The 21494-nt window shown below is 47.2% G+C and overlaps 6 protein-coding genes across 6 annotated transcripts; 3 read left to right on the top strand and 3 right to left on the bottom strand.

Annotated features, from left to right (window-relative positions):
• Positions 1 to 429: 429 nt before the first annotated feature.
• HD556DRAFT_1205599 (uncharacterized protein) lies at positions 430 to 597 on the top strand (the record flags this gene model as incomplete). Its single annotated transcript, XM_041296467.1, has 1 exon — positions 430 to 597. A coding segment is annotated over one exon (168 nt), but the record flags the coding sequence as incomplete, so codon positions are not given.
• HD556DRAFT_1328019 (uncharacterized protein) lies at positions 509 to 4522 on the top strand. Its single transcript, XM_041301595.1, has 10 exons — positions 509 to 972; positions 1029 to 1120; positions 2214 to 2297; positions 2351 to 2659; positions 2713 to 3299; positions 3352 to 3491; positions 3522 to 3758; positions 3789 to 4107; positions 4150 to 4174; positions 4232 to 4522. Exons 1-10 carry the CDS (start codon positions 718 to 720, stop codon positions 4302 to 4304), a joined length of 2121 nt encoding a protein of 706 aa, XP_041166647.1. The 5' UTR covers positions 509 to 717; the 3' UTR covers positions 4305 to 4522.
• An 817-nt stretch (positions 4523 to 5339) lies between these two features.
• Positions 5340 to 5591, bottom strand: HD556DRAFT_1203155 (uncharacterized protein; the record flags this gene model as incomplete). The annotated part of the gene is made up of 1 exon (XM_041296413.1): positions 5340 to 5591. A coding segment is annotated over one exon (252 nt), but the record flags the coding sequence as incomplete, so codon positions are not given.
• Positions 5592 to 5612: 21 nt separating this feature from the next.
• On the bottom strand, positions 5613 to 6322 carry HD556DRAFT_1192419 (uncharacterized protein; the record flags this gene model as incomplete). Its single annotated transcript, XM_041296204.1, has 3 exons — positions 5613 to 5849; positions 5902 to 6041; positions 6112 to 6322. Coding segments are annotated over 3 exons (588 nt in total), but the record flags the coding sequence as incomplete, so codon positions are not given.
• A 1843-nt stretch (positions 6323 to 8165) lies between these two features.
• On the bottom strand, positions 8166 to 9867 carry HD556DRAFT_1303537 (uncharacterized protein; the record flags this gene model as incomplete). The annotated part of the gene is made up of 8 exons (XM_041299606.1): positions 8166 to 8392; positions 8439 to 8546; positions 8596 to 8898; positions 8965 to 9123; positions 9178 to 9408; positions 9461 to 9514; positions 9562 to 9662; positions 9815 to 9867. The coding sequence occupies 8 exons, from the start codon at positions 9865 to 9867 to the stop codon at positions 8166 to 8168; spliced, it is 1236 nt and encodes a 411-aa protein (XP_041166650.1).
• Positions 9868 to 20841: 10974 nt separating this feature from the next.
• Positions 20842 to 21281, top strand: HD556DRAFT_1328026 (uncharacterized protein). Its single transcript, XM_041301596.1, has 3 exons — positions 20842 to 20936; positions 20978 to 21155; positions 21225 to 21281. Exons 1-2 carry the CDS (start codon positions 20851 to 20853, stop codon positions 21153 to 21155), a joined length of 264 nt encoding a protein of 87 aa, XP_041166651.1. The 5' UTR covers positions 20842 to 20850; the 3' UTR covers positions 21225 to 21281.
• The last annotated feature ends 213 nt before the right edge of the window (positions 21282 to 21494 follow it).

The raw sequence follows: 21494 nt of genomic DNA on the forward strand, positions 1-21494 counted from the left end.
TAGGTAGATGCACCCCAGTGCAAAAATCTCACAGGGTGGAAGCAAGGGGTAGCAAAGGTAGGAAGACTTGGGTCAAGGTCCCACTTGCAAGCACGAGGCGACATGCCTACAGGTCCATGCCTGACTCTCCCCCAGAATCACCAACAATTCAGCCTGTTGAGGCACCACCTCCTTGGGAAGACTTTCCTGAAAATACTTACCAGCAGGACCAAGGCTCATTTGAGCCTTTGCAACTCCCAAAAACCATGGCAAATTCATGTACAATGTTGGAGTGTCATTCAAACTATGGCTAAGCATTCAAAAATACAGAGTCAAAATGACTACCTCAGGCAATGGCTGCCAAGGCAGGAATCATATCTACATCACCTCCTTGATTGAGAAGCTCCACCAGAAGACAGGAGATGCATCATCTGCGAACAGGATGGGGTGTACAAATGTCAAGATTGTCTTGGCGAGCCACTCTATTGCACGGGCTGTTGCAGGAGTCAACATCGTAGCAATCCTTTCCACTGGATCAGTCAATGGAATGGGCGATTCTTCGAGTGGAGTTGTCTCGCTCATGTGGGACTCATCATACACCTTGGCCATGATGGCAAACAATGTCTGGCGGTCACAGATCAGTGGAATTTGTTCGAAGAAGATGAACCTGAAGACCTGCTCGAGCTTGAAGATCTGCCATTTGTGTCTGGACCCGAGTTCCAGCCGAAGGAAAACACCATGGTCATCGTCGACAAGTTCGGAGTTCATCGCCTGGAGGTTCGATGCTGTGATTGTCCGAATGCCATGAGTCCGGACATTCAAATGTTTCGACACAGATTTTTCCCTGCATCTTTCAACAGGCCGAAGACTGTGTTCACCTTCAGAGTGCTCGATGATTTTCTACTGGACAGCCTTGAATGCAGCATCTCGGTGATGAACTATTACAGCAAGCTCCGGCGAATGACCTTGAGCATGTTTCCACACCTTGTTCCGGTAATGCCTTACCCTCTTCATCTACTGGACATCATATTGACAAAGCACATGGCAAGGACCGATACAGAGAGCTCATGAGGGTCGCTCGACAGTGGAGGCAGTTGAAGACAATGAAATGGCATGGCTTTGGCCATCGTTCCGATAACCTGTCATATCCCGCATTCTGGACCAACATCCGACGACGTTCCCATGCCTCATCCGGACCTCTGGACCTCCTGTCCATGTCTCCAGACCCAATCCTCTATCTGTCCGGATCCCTGTACTCCTGCATCTGATATCCGGATGCCAGATCTGATATCCACATCTCCGGATCTCCGGATCCGACCTATCTGTCTTGTCCGAACTCAAACCTTAAATCAGCGCCCATCCCCTTATGGTAATCACCTGTCTCCGGACTTCCGAACATCCGGATCCGACCCGCGTCTATCTTCTGTGCCTTTTCCCTTTGTACATTCCTTCTCAAGTTAGACTATACTCATTTTCCATACCTCATTTCATCTCCGAGTTCATTTCCTATGATCCGTCTTATTTTCTAATACATTTCCACATGCTCGTACATAGCCTTACCCCTCTGCTTACTGATCTGCACAGACTTGCCTCTAGTATATAAACCCCAGTAGATACTCCTGTATTTCCTTAGTCTGAATATTACACATATTAGTCCTCGCACTAGCCTTCACCCTAAGTCCTCGTAACAGTTCTAGTCCTCCGACTTAGTCATTATCCATCTCAGGCCTAGGGAGGCATTCCCTAGGCCGAAGCTCCGCTCCTCCGCTCCTCCACTCCTCCGCTCCTCCGCTCCTCCACTCCTCCACTCCTCTGATTCTCCAATCCACCATTCCTCCAAGTTTCCGGAAGTTCCTCCAGAACTTTCCCGCGGTCCTCCGGACCTATTCTGCTTCGGACTTTGTCCTTGCAGCCTTTCCTCTGTTTGCTTCTACTCAGGACTTGTCCTGAGTAGCCATTACACATATCCCCATCAGGACGAAACTCCATCGTAATTTCTGGAAGTTCCTCCAGAACTTTCCCGCACTCATCCGGAAGTTTCTCACACTCGTCCGGAAAGTCCTTCCGAAGTTTCCCACGCTCCTCCGGAAGTCCTTCGGACTTCACTGGACTTTCTCCGGACTTCATTCTGAAGTTAAGGGCACATACTCGGGTAAGGGGCGCAGCGCATGAGCTGAAGCCAAGCCCCTTGGAATCAGTCCTACCCTTTGTGCACGGTCTTAACATAACCTGAGCACAGGAGAACTCGCATTATTTTGCCCCGCATGTCCTCAGCCTGGTATTAATGTGCTGTTGTCAGAGGATGAATCACTTGATGAGTGAGTCCTGTTCGCAACCAATGTGGCCTCCACAATAATACGAGCGCTCCAAGCTGGAAATACACCCGGTCATTTGTGATGGACGGAAATTTCAAAGCCAAACATCTGCATCCCATTAAGCCATTCGATGAAGTTTGGCTGTCTGATGGGCTTGGATTCATGGTAGGAAAGAACAGGTATAAAATGCATCTGGCAGAGGCTGCTGACACGGTGGAAAAATCAAGCTGCAACAACCACCGGGCAGTAAATCAAGCTAATGCTGCTCGGCACAAGCTGGAGTCCACCGGTATCGGGGGAGTTGCCTGTGCCCGACATGGTTGCTTTGTCCCTCACTCCATGGTGGATTTTCAGAAAGGCGAAAGGCAAGCCACATGCACCATTCCACATTCACGAGTTAACCATGAGTCACTTGCAGACAAATGAACATGGACTATGCCCTTTGCGAGGCTTCCCAGCACAACATGGAAGGCATCACCAGGGCCGTCACCTTCTACGATATCAACTGTCAATACAACAAACACTTTCGGGTTCAGGTGGATCGAAGTCAATTTCTAGAAATGGCACTGCAACTAACCATCATTCCCGGAATTGGGTTGTGGCACATTCATGGCCATCAGGACAGCTGCTATGTCCGATATGCATCAAATTTCATTGAAGGCATTGGTCGGATCGATGGAGAGATCATGGAGACGCTATGGGCAAGGCTCAATCTGATTTCCCCTGCTGCTCGGGGAATGTCATCTCCGCACCGAAAGGAATGCCTTGATTATCAGATGAATGACTCCAAATTCTGCAAGATGATTCGCATGAAAAGGACTCTATGCCGGAAATACAAGCTGGCGAGGAATGGCATCTCAGAAAGTGGAAAGGCATTCGACAGACTTGATGAAGCAGCACCCGCACATTTGAAGACGGAATGGTTAGCCAGGGAGAGGATAGCTCAGTCAAGCAGAGTGAATGATCCTGCAGCGATGGATGAATATGAGATCAATATAAAAAAGGGTACATTGAGTTCCATTGTCTCCATCGAGGTCCGAATTCATATTGCACTCAGCACCGAGCAAAAAGGAGATCGAGCTTAGATTATTAGAGGAGGGTAACGCCCGCAATGCGGCACCCTCTCGCAGATCTGTGGCGATGTGGATATCAACGGGGTTGGCGATTGAAGAGGCTCAGATTGCAATGCTCATTGAGGTCTGAAGGATCGGAAGAAGATCCACGGAGACACAGAGATTAGACATCGCCCGTCAATGTGATCGGCTCCAAGGCCAGATAGATGGATTCACTCGGTCTGCTCTAACACATCTCGGGGAGGGATTTGATGCAGATGATGAACCTGACGACTTGAATGTAGACATTCTCGATGATCTCGATGATGACCTGGCGGATTTCACAGAGACATCTCATACATGGACAAACTCTCCCAAGCTCACTGTAATCCCGTTGCCATCAAACCTGGGGGTTGATCGATGCAGATGATGCATGGCAGAGGATCTGATTCCCCTGGAGATGTCGCTTCGTGAAGGGCAGGCAAATGATGCCCTTCACAATCTCCGAATTTACCTGTGCAACAAGGCCATCCTGTTCCGAACAACTGTTAGGCAGGCCAAATCCCAGGCCCTGAAAACTCGAGCTTGGTCCCAGGTGACGTCGGTGCAGCAGGTGGTCTCCCTCCATGCCAGCATATATACAAAGACCAGGAAGCAAATGATGAAACTTGAGCCAGGGCAAGACCAGCTTCAGAAATACAAACCCCTGCTTCGCGAGCAACTCAAAATCAGCACTGCAGTGGGTGACCCAAATGCCCGATGTCAATGAAATGAATCTTTGGCTTGGTTTTGGTCTGTTGAAGTTGACCTCAGGGGTCCCGATCAATCGTGGAATGAGGAATGTGAGTTCCTGCTTGCATGTCATATCCCGCGGTTACCTGACAGGACCCATCCCAAGTTTACTGAGTCCATTGGCTTTGGGCAAAGGCACTACGGGATCGATGGAGGGAAGAAATGATATTGGTCAAATTGGAGATGGATTGGACATGTAACTTCTTTTTGTGGAAAGCAACCCAATGGGGCGACCACATGCAGGAATCATTGGAGAAACACCTTCCGGGTCATGGATGCTACGCCGGAAGGCAATCCCAAATGTATTCATTGCTTGCACAGGATGCGCAGGCAGCTTTTCAAGACCTACAGAACATGTTGATAGAGGCTGGAGATGAATGAACATTGTTTTCTCATGAAGTCCCTTTTTCCACATACATAATTGAGTCCCGGGAATTGTCTGGGTCAGCCCATGTCAGAGTTTGAATTTCGTATCCATCCATCAGTGATTCTTATCTTCACATCTTCACCATCTTTCACTTGCATTGCCAGCGCCATAGTCCTGTATTAGCCATGCCTGCAACTCCTGCATCCACTTCTGGCACTCTGAATGCCGGAAGCCATTACCGACCCCTGAAGCTGAGCCTTGCAACTATTTCCTGCACATTGGCAATGGCTGGATCACGCGTCCGTGCATGCATCTCTCAATATCGGATGGAAGCTGCCAACAATGTTCTATCTTCTGACCGGATCAAGTATTTTAAAGCTGGGCTCGGGACTCGGGACCCGGGCTTCCGGGTCTCTGTATTAAGAACAAAGTATTGAATTCCGAGTCACGAGTCCCGAACCCTGAAACCCGGGCAGTCCACAATGTCGGGGTTCAGGGTTCTGTCAAATGTGTACGGCAATAACAAATGTTAATTCAAGCATACTTATACATCTTCTCCCAGTCTCAAATATCGAGTGCCGAGTTCCAGGTTTCGGGACTCAGTACCCCGGCACTCGGGACTCCCATATGTCAAGTCCCGAGTTCCAATTATCGAATACCGAGGCTCGCATCCAAAATATTGAGTCCCATATATCACTTCACAAATGCTCAAAATCGAGTATTGAGGTCCGGATATCCATTGGTACATGGTATTCATTTGTTGGAATGTATATAGGTCACAATGCTTGCTCTTTGTTTGATCTTTCACACGCTGTATGGACCATCCACACTAGCCCATCCACATGATGGAACTCCAGCATAAATGTGAACAGAATCCCTCATATACCATGCCCAAGCAATCCGATCCCCTTCCACATCATAAACTCCATGTCTCACAATCCTTCCGGAAAACACAATCATACAGCCGGAATTGTACTTGAACTCCAGCTGAAGGCTTGGCATTGTCATCCGAGCATTAGAATAGTTCCCCACGGTGGTGAGAATGTCGAAGCATTCAGCAATGGACAAATGGTCTCGATGATTGGGGGTTTCCCGATTGGAAATGATGGAGAGGGTGTTAAACACGGATGCCCAGTACTGCAGGGCCTCCGGCATCTGTTGCAGATCCTTGCTTACTGCTTTATTTCTGAGGTTTGACAAGGTTCGCAACCCTGCCCAGTACTGCTCAGGATGCATGACCCTGAGTGCCGCGGACGCGATGGCTGCTGGCCTTGCAATGGCTTTGAGGATATTCTCGCAGGAAGGTCCCTTCAATGATGCAGATACCTCCGGATTGGACACATTCTTTGGGATTGGTGAGTATGACTGCTGGAATTACCATCTCATCAGATCCTACCTTGTGTCCCTGTTGAAACCATGCCGGAGATAAATTGATGCATCCGGGAGTTGAGCTAACATTGTCCGAGCCCCGTTTGAACAACTTTTGATTAGTTTGCCAATTGCCATCAGCCCTTACACTTTTTTCGAGGCTTGGAGCTAGCAAATCGGTGGCCTCCCTGATTTCCTTCTGTAGGTTCCATTTGATATTCAATATCCATTGAGTAACAATGTATATTACACACCTGGGTGGTGTTGGTCAGGGCGTCTGGGAGGTACCATGTGATGATGGCACCGGATGCATCGAGAATTGTGGCAGGTTTGTCGACCAACTTTTTGCCTTCATGGCCAGGAGGACACCTCTCAAGCAACTTCGCCTCTCTCTGTTCATTATGCCCAGTGTCATTCTGGGAGATCAATTTGCTATATCTTGCAATATCCATCTGCATCTGAACTGTCATGCAGGAATTTGAATGATAAAACAAATTTTCCGAATCTGCAGGAAGACCCACTAGGATTTTTATATGCCTTTATGAGTACATCAGCCAAGCAATCACACGCCATCACCAGATCAGTGTCTAGGTTGGGAGAAGGTATGACTGGGTCTTCTCCAGTCTTCTCTGCCTTGAATTTCTGTTCGGTATATTCCCCTGCTTCATAAGTGACAGTCAGGGCCCAAGTGCGCCAGATGTTTATGCTATCAGAAGTGGAAGGGGAAGAAACGTTCATGCTGGATGTTGATCTTGGGAAATCAGACGCTGAATGCTGGATGTCCAGACTTTGGTGTTAAAGGGGGTGGAGATAGTGAGGATCAGATAAGGGAGCCTTGGATAATTTTGGCTGTCAAAGATGTATTATTATCCATTGCTCAATGAAATACTACCTGATTGGAAGTGTGCTGGATATCAGATATTCATTTGTCGACTCCCGGGTCCCGGAACTCGGTATGGTTGACTCAAGTTTTGGTGGTCGGAACTTGGCTTCTCATAGGGCAACACAAGCCTCGCACCTGGGATTCCACATTCTGCAAGACAACCTACACACCATCAAAGGCCATGTCAAGAGAGCACCTGCTGCTCTCTTCAGAAACATCTCAACTTCAGTTGGCCATTTAACATGGAAAGTATTAACTAAATTATGTGTTGAGTCCCGGGTCCCAGAACTCAGAACTCAGAACTTGGAGAATTTCGGTGGTCGGAAGTGGGTTTGTCTCGTAAGGCAACACAAGCCTTGCACCCAGGATTCCACATTCTGCAAGACAACCTGTGCACCAGCAAAGGCCATATCAAGAGATCACCTGCTGCTCCAGGAACTCGGTAACTTTGATTTATTACCTCCTCTGATTTGGTTGATGTACAACTACCTCAGCTCCATCATGTCTACAATTATGATACACATGGGCCCACCCGTCTAATACAATATCCCATACAACACCCTCGGCCCACCTGTCTAATGAAATATTTTATAAAACACTCTCGGCCCACTCGTCTAATTAATATGCGTCTGGGCCCACCTGTCTAATACAATATTTTATAATACCCTCGGCCCACCCGTCTAATTTAATCTGCGTCTGGGCCCACCCGTGAATGTGATAACAAGTACCTACCCATCTATCTCATACACATCTACCTTAATACACCCATCTGCATAATATCCAACTACCTCGGCCCACCCGTCTACCGAATATTCATGTACATCGGCCCACTCATCTACTCTATATATTCCCTGCATGGGCCCACCCGCCTCCATCGGGAATAATTTCCCTCCCAGCCCATCTGTCATAGTTGAGGATATTTTTATCATGGGCCCATGGTCCGCTGGCCCGTATCATACGGGATATTATGCACGTCCGTTCCCTCATATTATATGGAGATAGGTCACTGTAATATGTGGTCAGCGAGGGTGATAGAATTGTATGGGCTTGGTTCATGCGGGATAGCGTGCATAACTATGCTCGAACTCCACATACAGATTACGCCAAATATAGTTTGGCTGACTTTGCGATATACCACCTAGCCAGATACAATCAGGCTGATTTTGCTCGGTACCGGACATAATCCTACCGGGAGTTTTCGCATCATTTTCATACACCCGCTGCATCCATATACTGTTGTTCCATTTTTAAAATCACTGCATGGCCATTCACCACATATGATGTCGCTGACCATATAATTTCGAGATTTGATTAGCTCAGTGACTCTTGGCCTTCATACATATGTGGTGATATCAATATCTGCTGAATATTATTTCTCATAAATATCATCATTTTGCTATATAGGCTGGTCACTCCTGTTTGCAGTGTGCTATCATGGAGTCCAACTGTGTCATAATGCGGCAGTAGACATTCAGTAAACGGTGGACGGTGGCGACTTCATTACCCAGTTCTGTCACTCTATTCGTTGCTTCTGAGTATTTCTTCATACAGCCTTGAGTTGTGATGCATGTCGGTGTGGACATGGGGTCGCAAACATGCCCGGCAGGTGGTACCATTGTGTTTCCATTGAGGTCAACTACCAAATAGGTCAACAGTGGCCAATGTGAAATCTGAAGACTTACAATTATCATCCCGCTTGTTTTGCAAGATTTGGATGGTGCACTGCATGGAGTGTTCTGCATACTCAAAGACATTCAGTTCATTTTCTGGAAGCGAACTTGGCCATTGATCTACACAAAGTCAGAAGTTATAATGCAATACTTATATGTAATCACACACCGGCTTCCGCGCTACAATAGGCAAACTGATTTGCAGTATCACCGCCAGTCACGATTTGTCCTCCGACTTCTGGAGCATCCCATCCACAGTCATATGGATCCTTGCCTACCGACCTTTCATCTTGGGATGCATCCATACCACAATATCCCTCCATCACATCCAGAGAGGCAACCGTCCCATTCATGTCATTGTCCCATCCCACATCATATGGGTCTTCGACAGACTTGGCCACACAAACAACAATAGGTTCATGAAGCATAAGGGAATGCCATATGCAGTCATCAGCATTTGCCTCTGACTCACCTGGGACACCTTCATCATCCATGGCATGATCCCATCCGCAATTGTAGGCATCTGCCAGCGACTCACCAGATTGCAGGATGCCTTGATCATCCATAGGATCATCCCAACCGCAGTCATAAACGTCTGCCAGCGACCCACCTGATTGCAGGACACCTTGATCATCCATCAGATCATCCGAACTGCAATCATAAGGATCTGTGGGAGACTCGCCCGATTGCAGAATGCCTCAATCATCCACAGGATCATCCCAACCACAGTCAAAGGCATCTGGCGACTCACCTGATTGCACAATGGTCTGGCCCCATCCACAGTTGTATGGATCTTCTGCCATCTCACCCGAACTAGGATCATTCCACCCACAGTTGTGGGGATCATGGTGCTTACTTCCAGTGGCTGTTGTTTTGTCGGTGGAGTATTCCGGTGGCCACATGCCGTCGGGAGTTGTTGAAGCTCTTTCCAGTGTCCGGGAAATGTGTCCAAACATTTGCTTGCATTCCATAGCATATATGTCTTGAAAGGCTTGTTCGATAGGGAAGGAACCAGGATAAAAGGCAAAGCTCACTGGTAAGCATACTTCCGATCTCGTTGAAGTAGCCATTGAAACACAGCTCGTATACTATGGTGCATTGGTTAGTGGAAATAACTGATCTTGCATGTACTCACCTTGATCCCTTTCTGTCAATGGATCATCTATCCTTTGGTAGTCAGTGGGAAATTTGAGTGCCAAGTTGTACTCTGTCGTCGAACCATTGTTAGTATTCCACCTAAGCGCGGGTCATTCTCACTTTTAAATCTCGGATAGTCTTCTAAACTGACCAGTCCTTTTAGCCTAGATTTCCTTAATGTGGGAGGACTCCACGATTCCAAAGGGACATAAGAGCCCAACCAGCCAATGAGACCCTTGTCCAAAGCACACTGTGGTGCTGCCAAACTGTCTCTATTGTCATTGCAGCTGTAGGTAGAGGGCATGGAGGTGGTATTGCCAAGATACAGCTGTTCGGGAGTCAAAAACTGCACTTTTCATATGGTCATGATGGTATGGTTGGAGAAAGGAAGTCGATGATGATTGAAATACAATTGGACGGGTGGCACTGTGGTAACTCAATGAAATAAAACAATGGTGGATGTGGTGATACTATTATGTCATAATGATATCTTTTGGTTTTGCACGGAAAGAACCACAACCAACGTATCAATATAATTCCGACCCATGGCAATTTTTTCAAAGTCAACTTTTTGTTCCTTCTGTTATACCATCGCACCCATTACCTTACAACACTTCAGTATTTTTTAACATCAACATGACACCCGTGGACATAGCTAATGAAGCATTGAATAATACACTGGCAGCCGTGCAATTGCTGATCAAGCGGTGCACAATGTTGGAGCAAGGTCATCCAGAGGTTCTCAGACTATCGGATGAGATTGCCAGACATGTGGTGAATATTTTTCTCGCTCACACAGGGTCATGTCATCTATACTAACATATTCGGGCACAGGCGAAAGACTTAAAGCTTCATGGAGGAAATGCCACATCCTTCTCCCCACAGCTACTGTCATGTGCTGCCATTGTGCGAGAGTGTTCAAAGGTTGCCATCTTTCAGATAATACCGGACTGGACATCCATGATAGACAACAATCTGAGAATCAAGGATCACCTGTGGTTCAACAAGACGATACACTACCGCTCCTGCGCTGCAGTCGAGATCCCCAGAGTTGTGGAAACTGAACCAGCAACATCACCCAGTGTAGAGACTCGTGCCTCTCATTGTGTGATATGGCAGTTTTCACTAGGGAGTACATGGCACAAACTTGTAGCATCACTCTGCATGCTATCCGCAGCTATTCCTATATGAGGCGCAGCTTTCCCGCGCAACGTGCAACATGCGCACACATTCCCATGCTTCACGATGTATATGCACGCATGCTTTCCTGTGCTTGAGCACCCTATAGTGCCAGCCATCCAGAAGCATCCATCCACTGTCCACCAAGCTCTCTAGTGCATATATTTCCATTTCTCTTATTTGCATATCGTTCTACCTTTATTTTTTCAACCAAGAACTACGAATATCTAATGACCTCCTCCTACTCAGAGGTAGAAAGGTAAATAAGTAAGTAGGAGGTATGCAAAATATATAGTGTCTATGTAGAATTTCGGAGCGCTATAGGCGAAAGTAGTAGCGGTAATTTTCGGATTCGATGTCCTATGTAATAAGACATGTGGTACTGCGGACATGTAATAACACGGTCTACAGTGTTAGCAATGTGAAAACAGATAACTGCACACCTAGTGGGGATAGATACGATAGGACAGGACATAGGGAGGACAAGTGTGTGGGAAAATATTGGGTCCGATGTGCGGGAAATGTCGGGTCTGTCGGGTCAGCTTCAGACTACGTCGGGTTAGTGTCGGGTTAGCAGATAAATGTCGGATTGAGCAGGTAAGTGTTGGATAACATTGGGAAGTGATTTGAGTGTTTGACATGCATTGGGAATTAGCTGAATACATGCTCAGTGCAAGCCTGAGTGCTACACCGCCCTTGCTTACCTCTTGCTCATTTTCTGCTAATAGCCATCCATGTCGACACTCACTGTTCTTACTTTGCAGTATCTTTGTCTTGCTAGCATCAGAGTGTATCTGATGAAGCCAAGAAGAATCATGCACCTGGATATGCACCTGGTCCTCAAGGCCTGGTTACATATATGCTTCATCTGAGAACATGCAGGAACCCTGAGGACCATACTGGGAATATCAGTGGCTCACCAGTTTACTGACAGTGACCCGCCCACCTGCTGTAATCGTGGATGGTCATTGGCTCCTGTGCTCATGCCTTTCACTGTAGGCTTTGTGGCCCATCAGTTCTTGAGGTACTATCTTAGCGTTGCCCAGGCTGACCTATTCTGAAATAGCGCATTGTACTGTACAGGTACTGATTTAGCCCGCTGAAGTCATATCTTATGCTCACCTTTCTGTACAGCATTGGTACAGCAAGCATGTACTAGGGACAGATATAAATGAAAGCACATTCATCTCAATATCTGTCCCTGGCCTGGATCATTATGCATCCTGCCCCAAGGGTCTAGACTCATTGAGTGTCTATGTTCAATCGGCAAACGCAGCTTCTTTAGGGATGCAATGGGCAGTAACAGAACTTGTTTACTATATTTCTCCTTTTGCTCCTGTAGCACTTCAAATTTCTGGGATATTAATCACGGTCTAGTTCTAGATCCAGAGTGTGAATAGTCTAGCCCTTGTCATGAACATGGTGTACTTATCCATTCAATTCTATCTAATTTTCTGTTAGCAGAATCACAAATCCAAGACACTGTGAATGTATATCAATGAGGACATAACTATTTATGGGTTTACTATGGGGGTTGCAATATGTCCGCAGGAGTGATTGGCCCTGCACTTCTGCGAGCTATGGAGACACTGTGGATTACTGTCTGGATGTGAAAGCTTATTCCATCTGTATAAAAGTGCTGCAGATTTATGATTCACTCATACATTTCTTTATCCTCTGCAAGACAATGTTTCAGGACAAGACTATTGCATCATCTCAGACCACAATGCATTCTACTCCCCAACTTGTATCTCCTGTCCTTGCTAGAGACTTACAAAACTGCCCAGGAAGACTTATCTGAATATAGCGAGTGTTCACATTGCTGAAAGCCACAGTCCCTTACTCAACCTCTTTTTCACAGCTCATGGCATTTCTAGTGTTAGTTCAATCCTAATCAGATTATCCCTAACATTCCAATCAACATTCTGCTATTTTTGTAGCCTTCAGTCAATATCAGGATCCATTTCAAGTCATTCATTCACACACAAGCACCTAAAACCACAGCAGCTTGGAGCAGTAATTTTTGGAATTTTGCACACAATCCCAGTGGTTGGAATTCTTGCTGTAACGTCAGTGGAGTTGGTGTTTGTGGTAAAATCACCAGCAGTGGCTGTTTCTATCATCATATCTTGTTTCCTCCCTACAATGATTGTGATTTCTGTCATATCCCGTGTTCCGGACCCGGACCAATCATGCAATCATCTCCGGACTTCCGGACTTCCGGATCTGGTCAGCTCCTATCTTCCATGCCTTTTCCCTTTGGTATTTCCCTTATCAGCTAGTATGCTTTATTTTCCGTTCCTTATTCATTTCCGTCTTCATTTTACTAAGTTCCGATAGACTAGTGATAGTCGTCCCATATGTTTTCTCCATAGCCTTGCATAGCCTCGCACTGCACTGACTGTTCTCCGTTATGTCCTCAGTAGTATATAAACCCTGTACAGTCTCTGTAGTTCCTCAGTTCGAATATTATCTTAGACTCTGCTCATTCCCTCCTCCGTCCGACTTGAGTTCTCCTCTCGTCGTCCTCCGCTAGTCTTAGGATTGACTCCTATAGACTTATCACCTCCGCCTCTTGTTGATGCTACGCATATCGACGTGATAAGCAGAGTTGAACTTTGGAATTTGAACCACCATACATATACCAATTCACGTTCTCACCTTCCCTCAGTCTGTTCCATCACAACTGAGGGTAAGCCTTTTCTAGTTACTTGAACCGCCCTAGATGCTAACGACCGCTTAGGCTAACGTAGTATCTAGGTACTTGATAATCTCAGTCTGTTCCATCACAACTGAGGGCTAACGTAGTATCTAGTCTTTATAGGTTATGAGCCCTGCTCTCTCTTAAAACAAGCAACTAGGTACATCAACGGGCCTTAGTAGGAACGACCCCGCTGGGTTATTAAACCCTCGGACATCTTGTCGACTTCTATCAACGTCATCGTAACGTCTAATCTTTCCTTCTTTGGTCATGGAGAGTCGATCGCGGCTATCAACGAGCACATATATATACCTGCGAGTCGTCCGTTGTCCATCTCCCACCTCTTGTCCTCATGCCATCAACTGCACATACCCGCTCTCGAAGCTCAGGCGCTAAAGCCGCTACTCTCAGCCCACTGTCCGCCGTTGTGCCTACAGCTACCATGTCTTCACTCCAAGCATCCGTTACGGCCATCACGCTCAGCCAAACCGACTTAGATAAAATTGAAGTCCTAGACCGTAGTAAGAACAACTGGGGCGTCTGGTCCGACCGCATGCAAAACTACCTACTTCTCAAGCATGGAGGTGGCTATATCTTAGGCCTCGTTACTCGCCCCGATCCATCACTGGACCCCTCCAGCGCGGGTCACTGGGACCTCAACAACTTGTGTATTGTGGCCGCTCTACGCACACGCTCAAGTCCTGAGGAGAACGAGTTCCTTCGAGGGTTCACCAACGCTTACCTCGCATGGGATGCTCTCAAGTCCCGCCATGAGAAAGTCAGCCCAATCGCACAGATCATCCTCATTCAACAGGCCCTTGCGGTCAAATACCTTCGCTCTGAACGTCTCTCTACCACGAGCACTATCCTTAACGACCTCGTTCGGCGTATATACGCCATTGGTATACCCAAGGAGGAAGACTTCCTCACCATTATGATGCTTAATGCCATGGCTGAAGACCTTCCTCACGTGCGTAACCACATCGCTGACGCTCTCGCTACTAGCACGTCCAACAATCCCTATGGTCCGTCCAATATTCGCTCGCGCCTCGACGTCGAACAACAGCTTATCGACACCGAGAAATCTAAGGGTGGGGATGTTGTACTGGCCACCACAAGCAAGGGGGGTAACACTCACCGTGATCGTGTGCCTTGTGGCACCTGTGGTAACACCAGCCATCCCACGCGGGACTGCTTTGGCAAGGGCGGCGCCATGGAGGGCAAACGAGATGAGGTTCTCGCCCGTAAACGCGCAGCTCGTGAAGCCAAAGGCTCTTCTACTGCCGGAAAAGGCACGGCCCCCAAGCCTACAGCTGCCACGGGCAAACCGGGCAGTCTGCGCTATGACACTAGCGGGCACGCATACTTACTTGACAGTGAGAGTCACCAAGCCATCTACGTCGCTTCAGCACCCGAGCCAACTGACTCCCCCTCCACGTCTACCGAATTCGCGGGTCTCGCCAGCGACTCTATCACACCTGCCTTCATCCGTGAGCTGTCCGATGCCGGGGAAGACGAGTATACTACTCTGCTTGCCTCCATTGACTCTCTCACCACTAGTCTTGACTGGCGCTCTCACTCACGCCCCGTCGACTTTGCTGGTATCACCTACAAGGCTCCCAACCAGCGTCAGCACACCATAGTGGACCCTTCTGTCGTCCCCTTATTCCTCGATAGCGGTGCCTCGGTGCACATCAGCAACGATGAGGCTGACTTCTTCAGCCTTCGCCCCATAGCCCCCCGCTCTGTCAACGGCGTCGGTGGCTCATCCATCCAAGCCGTCGGTGTGGGCACACTACGCCTCATTGTCGCCAGAGGGATCCACATCATGCTTGAGAATGTCCTGTTCATTCCTGGCACGATGGTGCGCCTTATCTCGGTGTCTGCTCTCTGCGCAGCACACCGCTGCATTGCGTCGTTCGACGCCACCAACTGCTGGGTCCAATCTCGCAATGGCAATCGCATGCTCTCTGGAACCCTTACTTCCCGCCAACTCTATGCGCTTTCTGGGGGACAACTATCTGCTGAACATGCTTATATGGCTCACCAGAAGCCTACTCTCCAATCCTGGCACTGTCGCCTCGGGCACGCTAACTACCGTGCCGTATACGATCTCGCTCGCTCCGGCAATGCAATCGGTATGCCCATTGATCTCTCTCTCATCCCACCGAAGTGTGACGATTGCATTCTTGGCAAGCAGACTCGGACTAGCGTCCCGAAAGTGCGTCAGGGAATTCAGGCGAAGAGAAAGTTAGGCATCGTTCATGTGGACTTAATGGAACATCCTGATACTGTGTCTGCCACCGGTAATAAATACATCATGGACATTATAGATGATCATTTCTCCTATGCCTGGGCCATCCCCCTTGCAGCTAAGTCTGACGCATTCCCAGCCCTACAAGCATGGACTCTCACTCGTGAAGCTGAAACCGGCACCAAGGTCGGCATATACCGATCCGATAACGGCGAATTGAAATCTGAGTCCATGAGAGAGTGGCTCCTCTCTCGTGGTACTCAACATCAATTCACCGCCCCATACACCTCCGCGCATAATGGTCGTGTTGAACGTTTGCATCGCACTCTGATGGGTAAAGCACTTGCGATGCGCTCCGCCTGCAACGTTCCAGTCAATCGTTGGGACGAATTCGTCCTCACTGCCTGCTACTTATCTAATCGCACCCCTGTAGTCTCGCAGGCCGGTCACACCCCGTTTGAACGTTGGTACGGCCATAAGCCAGATCTATCCCACCTGCGTGAAATTGGCTGCAGGGCCTTCGTACTCATCCAGAATCGACACAATCCTAAGGTGTTTAGTCGATCCGTTGAGTGTGTGCTAATCGGCTATGCTCCCGACTCCAAAGCTTATCGATGTTATCATCGCCAATCTTATAAAGTCTTTGTTTCTTACCACGTTTCGTTTATAGAGTCACACCAGAGTGGTACCCTTGCCCCTCCATCGGCGCTACCTACACCTCCCTCTACAAACTCTACCCCTCGCCCACATTCCGTCTCTGTCGAAGAGATCCCGGACATTGATGCTCCCTCAACCAACACTGCACCACCTCCCCCAACTGACCTTCCTCGACGCTCCTCCCGCACTTCAATACCTTCTGAGCGTCGTTGTGCCATGGATGGTAAACCGTACGTATCATCTACTCAACGTGCCGTTCTAGAATCGCTCGCTGCGACCGATCGCCAGCGTGCCCTGTTGCCTGACCAACCTCCTGGTGAAAATACCTTGGCAACCTTCTTTTCTGAGGAGGAGTTCGCCACCTTAGCTGATGTCTTTGCCGCTATGCCAGACAACTTGGAACACGAGCTGCCCGACGATCCCTCCACTTATGTTGAGGCCATGGCTTCAGAACATGCCCCTCAATGGACGGCAGCACTGAAGGACGAATTTGACTCCTTACGGGACCTTGGCGTCTACAAACTCATTCCGCGCTCAGCTATTCCACCCGGACGTAAAATCATGCGTGGACGCCCAGTTTTTAAACTGAAGCGCGACCAACATGGCCTTCCTGCCCGCTTCAAAGCGTGTTATGTCTGTCGTGGGTATTCGGCCGTCTGGGGACAGGATTACACCAAAACTTCCGCGCCTACCGCTCGACTTGAATCTTTCCGCATTCTCACTCACCTCAGGGCCGCACTGGACTGGGAGATCGATCAGCTGGACATTAAAATGGCATTCCTTCACGGTCTCCTTGACCCCGACGAAGTATGCTACATGCATCAACCCGAAGGCTTCTTAGAGCCTGGTAAGGAGGACTGGGTCTGGGAATTGCAGAAAGGACTCTATGGTATGAAGCAAGGTGGACTTGTCTGGAATCGCACTATGAACGATGCGATGCTGTCCTGGGGATTCACTCGCCTCAAGTGTGAACATTGTATCTATTATCGAAAGACTGACGCTGGCATTCTCCTCGTCGCTGTTCATGTTGACGATTTCCTCACTGTTGGCAGCACAAAGGCCGTTGTCAACGACTTCAAATCCCAACTTCGCACCAAATGGACTGTCTCCGACCTCGGCGAGGCACGATTCTGTTTGGGTATCGCACTTGAACGCGACCGCACCAACCGTACCATCAGCCTCTCCCAGACTGCGCTCATTGATCGCATAGTCGTACAATTCGGCTTAACAGACGCAGTCCCCATCACCACTCCTATGGAAACAGGTCTCCACCTCTCACGCCGTGCCCATTCGCCTTCTATGGATGCCCAACGCGACCTTATGGCTCGTACCCCTTACCGGTCCCTTGTCGGCTCTCTTATGTACCTTGCTATCGGCACCCGCCCAGATATCGCACATGCTGTACAGCAGCTTTGTCGGCATCTAGATTGTTACGGGCCCGTCCACTGGGAGGCGGCCAAACGGGTTGCATGATATCTCAAGGGTACCCGTAACCTCAAACTCGTGCTTGGTGGCGAACATCCGGCGCGTCTACTCGGGTTCACTGACAGCGATTTCGCCAACTGCCCCGATACGAGGCGTTCCGTCAGCGGTTATTGCTTTACCATGGGCAGCGGCATGGTCACCTGGAGCGCACGTCAGCAAAAGACAGTATCCCTGTCGACATGTGAAGCCGAATACGTCGCCGCCTCCGATGCTGCCAAAGAACTGGTCTGGCTGCGCACCTTGCTTCTCGAAATTAACTTCATGCAGCCATCCGCAACGCCTCTTCTGTGCGACAATACGGGTGGCATTACTCTTTCCGAGGACGCATCCTACCATTCCAAAGTGAAACACATCGACATCACTGTTCATTCCATTCGCGAAAGGGTCACCCGCAGGCAGCTTAAACTACTATATGTCAAATCATTGAACAACGCTGCCGATATCTTTACCAAGGCGCTTCCGCGTAAGGACTTCGAACATTTGCGCATTTGCTTGGGCCTACAGTGAGGAATCGAGGAGGAGTTGCTTATCACGCCGAGGAGGAGTGTTGATGCTACGCATATCGACGTGATAAGCGGAGTTGAACTTTGGAATTCGAACCACCATACATATACCAATTCACGTTCTCACCTTCCCTCAGTCTGTTCCATCACAACTGAGGGTAAGCCTTTTCTAGTTACTTGAACCGCCCTAGATGCTAACGACCGCTTAGGCTAACGTAGTATCTAGGTACTTGATAATCTCAGTCTGTTCCATCACAACTGAGGGCTAACGTAGTATCTAGTCTTTATACCTCTATCTCTGGTAGTCCTCTGCTGTTTCCTTTCTAGTTCGGACTTCGTCCGGATTAGTCTTATCACTTGTTCCCGAATGTCTGCCGGAATTCCCGCGCATCGGACATCGGACTCCGGACATTGTCCATTAGCCTTCGGAAGTTAGGGGCACGTACTCGGGTAAGGGGCGCAGCGCACGAGCTGAAGCCAAGCCCTTCGGATCTGACCCTTGAGCACGTTCTTACACCTGTTCATGGCAGGGTGATACTTAACCATGTCTAACTATACACAGTACATTTTGTAAGTTTGTCTCGGAGTCACCAACATGAAGCTTCATGAAGCTTAACAGGCACGATGCCTCACTGGTTCTAAAGATCGGGATCTCTCTTGTGATCTCGATGCTACTGGAAATGTTTTTCTCAGGCTTCCAAGAATAGCGCTACCACCGGAAAAATTACCAAATTGGGATATTCCAATAATCTCACTATTCCCACATACCTCCCTGGCTCTACTGCTGCACCAGAGCTTTCCCCTTGCTCACTCATGTATATAAGTAGTAGAATGGCATGTACATACATAAAATGATACAATAGACCGCTTTTTCATTGTCTGAGAGCTTGTACAGCAGTCTACAGTACTGACTACAATATGTGCATCCCAGGACTAAAACATATTCGCTTTTTTGCCCCTTTAGCAGGGAAGCAATTCTGACTGTATATATCATATATTAGAGTGTTAATGAATATATTACACCGCTTGTTTGAGCCTCTGTAGTGTCCTACATCAGTAGATATGTTAAATTCATGAATACCTCTCAAAAAACATAAACCAGTTCGCATTTTTTAGTGTTTAGGTATATAGACTGGTGAATATTATTTCTAACATCTCTTTACTAGTATATACATCATATCAAGAGTATATGTCAGCAGGATCAGTCCCTAGGGTCATATGTATTGTCATCTTCCTGGTGGTTCACTCCCTGAGAAAAATTTTCCTGCAGCTCCGGCCCTCTAGGATGGTAGGTAGTCTTTTACTATGAACATATGGAATATATTTATCACATAGGTATACCAGAACAATACCAGGATCCTTGTCTACAATCCAAAGTCACTTTTTGCCTACAATGTACCATATTTTCGCATTTTTGAGGTTTTTCACTACATTCTCACTACATAGACTATACCAGCTGTTCATATATCACTTATAGTACATATATGAAGCCTTCCCAAGGCCATGATCAGGCAGAAATATGACATAGTAATGATATCAATGATATAGGGGCAAATCCCACAATCATGCAAATGTTATATTTCAACCCTGTCTAGGGCGAAGATTTCATTAAAAATGTATAGAATACATTGTAAACTACTTAAATATACTATACTAATATATGTTGTGAAGGTAAAGGTGATGTGGAAGTGTTGTGGTCTCAATTTGTTGCATTATTATGGTCAGACCACCCTTGCATAGACTGTTGGTGCATAGTACTTTTTCGATGTTTGGACTTTTTGACTTTCCCACGACCTATTTCTTATCTATTGGATTCCCCTGCTGTCAATTATTCATGGATCCTTCTGGTAGTCGAGGACTGTATTACTTGGTATATATAGTGTACTCCAAGATAGTCTGATCATAATATTTTACTATATTCATGTCTGGGAATTCTTATCAGTGAGAATAGGAGATATGTGCTTAATATCATTACTATGTCATATTTCTGCCTGATCATGGCCTTGGGAAGGCTTCATATATGTACTATAAGTGATATATGAACAGCTGGTATAGTCTATGTAGTGAGAATGTAGTGAAAAACCTCAAAAATGCGAAAATATGGTACATTGTAGGCAAAAAGTGACTTTGGATTGTAGACAAGGATCCTGGTATTGTTCTGGTATACCTATGTGATAAATATATTCCATATGTTCATAGTAAAAGACTACCTACCATCCTAGAGGGCCGGAGCTGCAGGAAAATTTTTCTCAGGGAGTGAACCACCAGGAAGATGACAATACATATGACCCTAGGGACTGATCCTGCTGACATATACTCTTGATATGATGTATATACTAGTAAAGAGATGTTAGAAATAATATTCACCAGTCTATATACCTAAACACTAAAAAATGCGAACTGGTTTATGTTTTTTGAGAGGTATTCATGAATTTAACATATCTACTGATGTAGGACACTACAGAGGCTCAAACAAGCGGTGTAATATATTCATTAACACTCTAATATATGATATATACAGTCAGAATTGCTTCCCTGCTAAAGGGGCAAAAAAGCGAATATGTTTTAGTCCTGGGATGCACATATTGTAGTCAGTACTGTAGACTGCTGTACAAGCTCTCAGACAATGAAAAAGCGGTCTATTGTATCATTTTATGTATGTACATGCCATTCTACTACTTATATACATGAGTGAGCAAGGGGAAAGCTCTGGTGCAGCAGTAGAGCCAGGGAGGTATGTGGGAATAGTGAGATTATTGGAATATCCCAATTTGGTAATTTTTCCGGTGGTAGCGCTATTCTTGGAAGCCTGAGAATCACCAAAGGAATCAGAAGCCGTTAAGCTTAATTGTAGGGGATTGATAGTTTACAAACAAACTTACAAAACCATACCGTTTCTAGTCAGTGAGTATTATGCTTAATTTTAACAGTATAGCCTGGTTCTTAACAATTTCCCAGTACCTCTGTATGTGGTACTACATGAAGGCAATGATAGATCAGCTCCCAATGACCGTCCCTGAGGACCTAGCATTAGAGCTGGCATGATTGGAGTTCACTGATAGTCCTTTCCCACTGCCTGTTCTCAATTATCTCTTCCTTACTAGATGTCCACGGGAGTTCGCACATTTTTGGCAAACTGGTTATTACTCCAC

The sequence above is a fragment of the Suillus plorans genome, assembly GCF_016647745.1.
Source record: "Suillus plorans strain S12 chromosome Unknown HD556scaffold_3, whole genome shotgun sequence".
NCBI classification, from domain to species: Eukaryota; Fungi; Basidiomycota; class Agaricomycetes; order Boletales; family Suillaceae; genus Suillus; species Suillus plorans.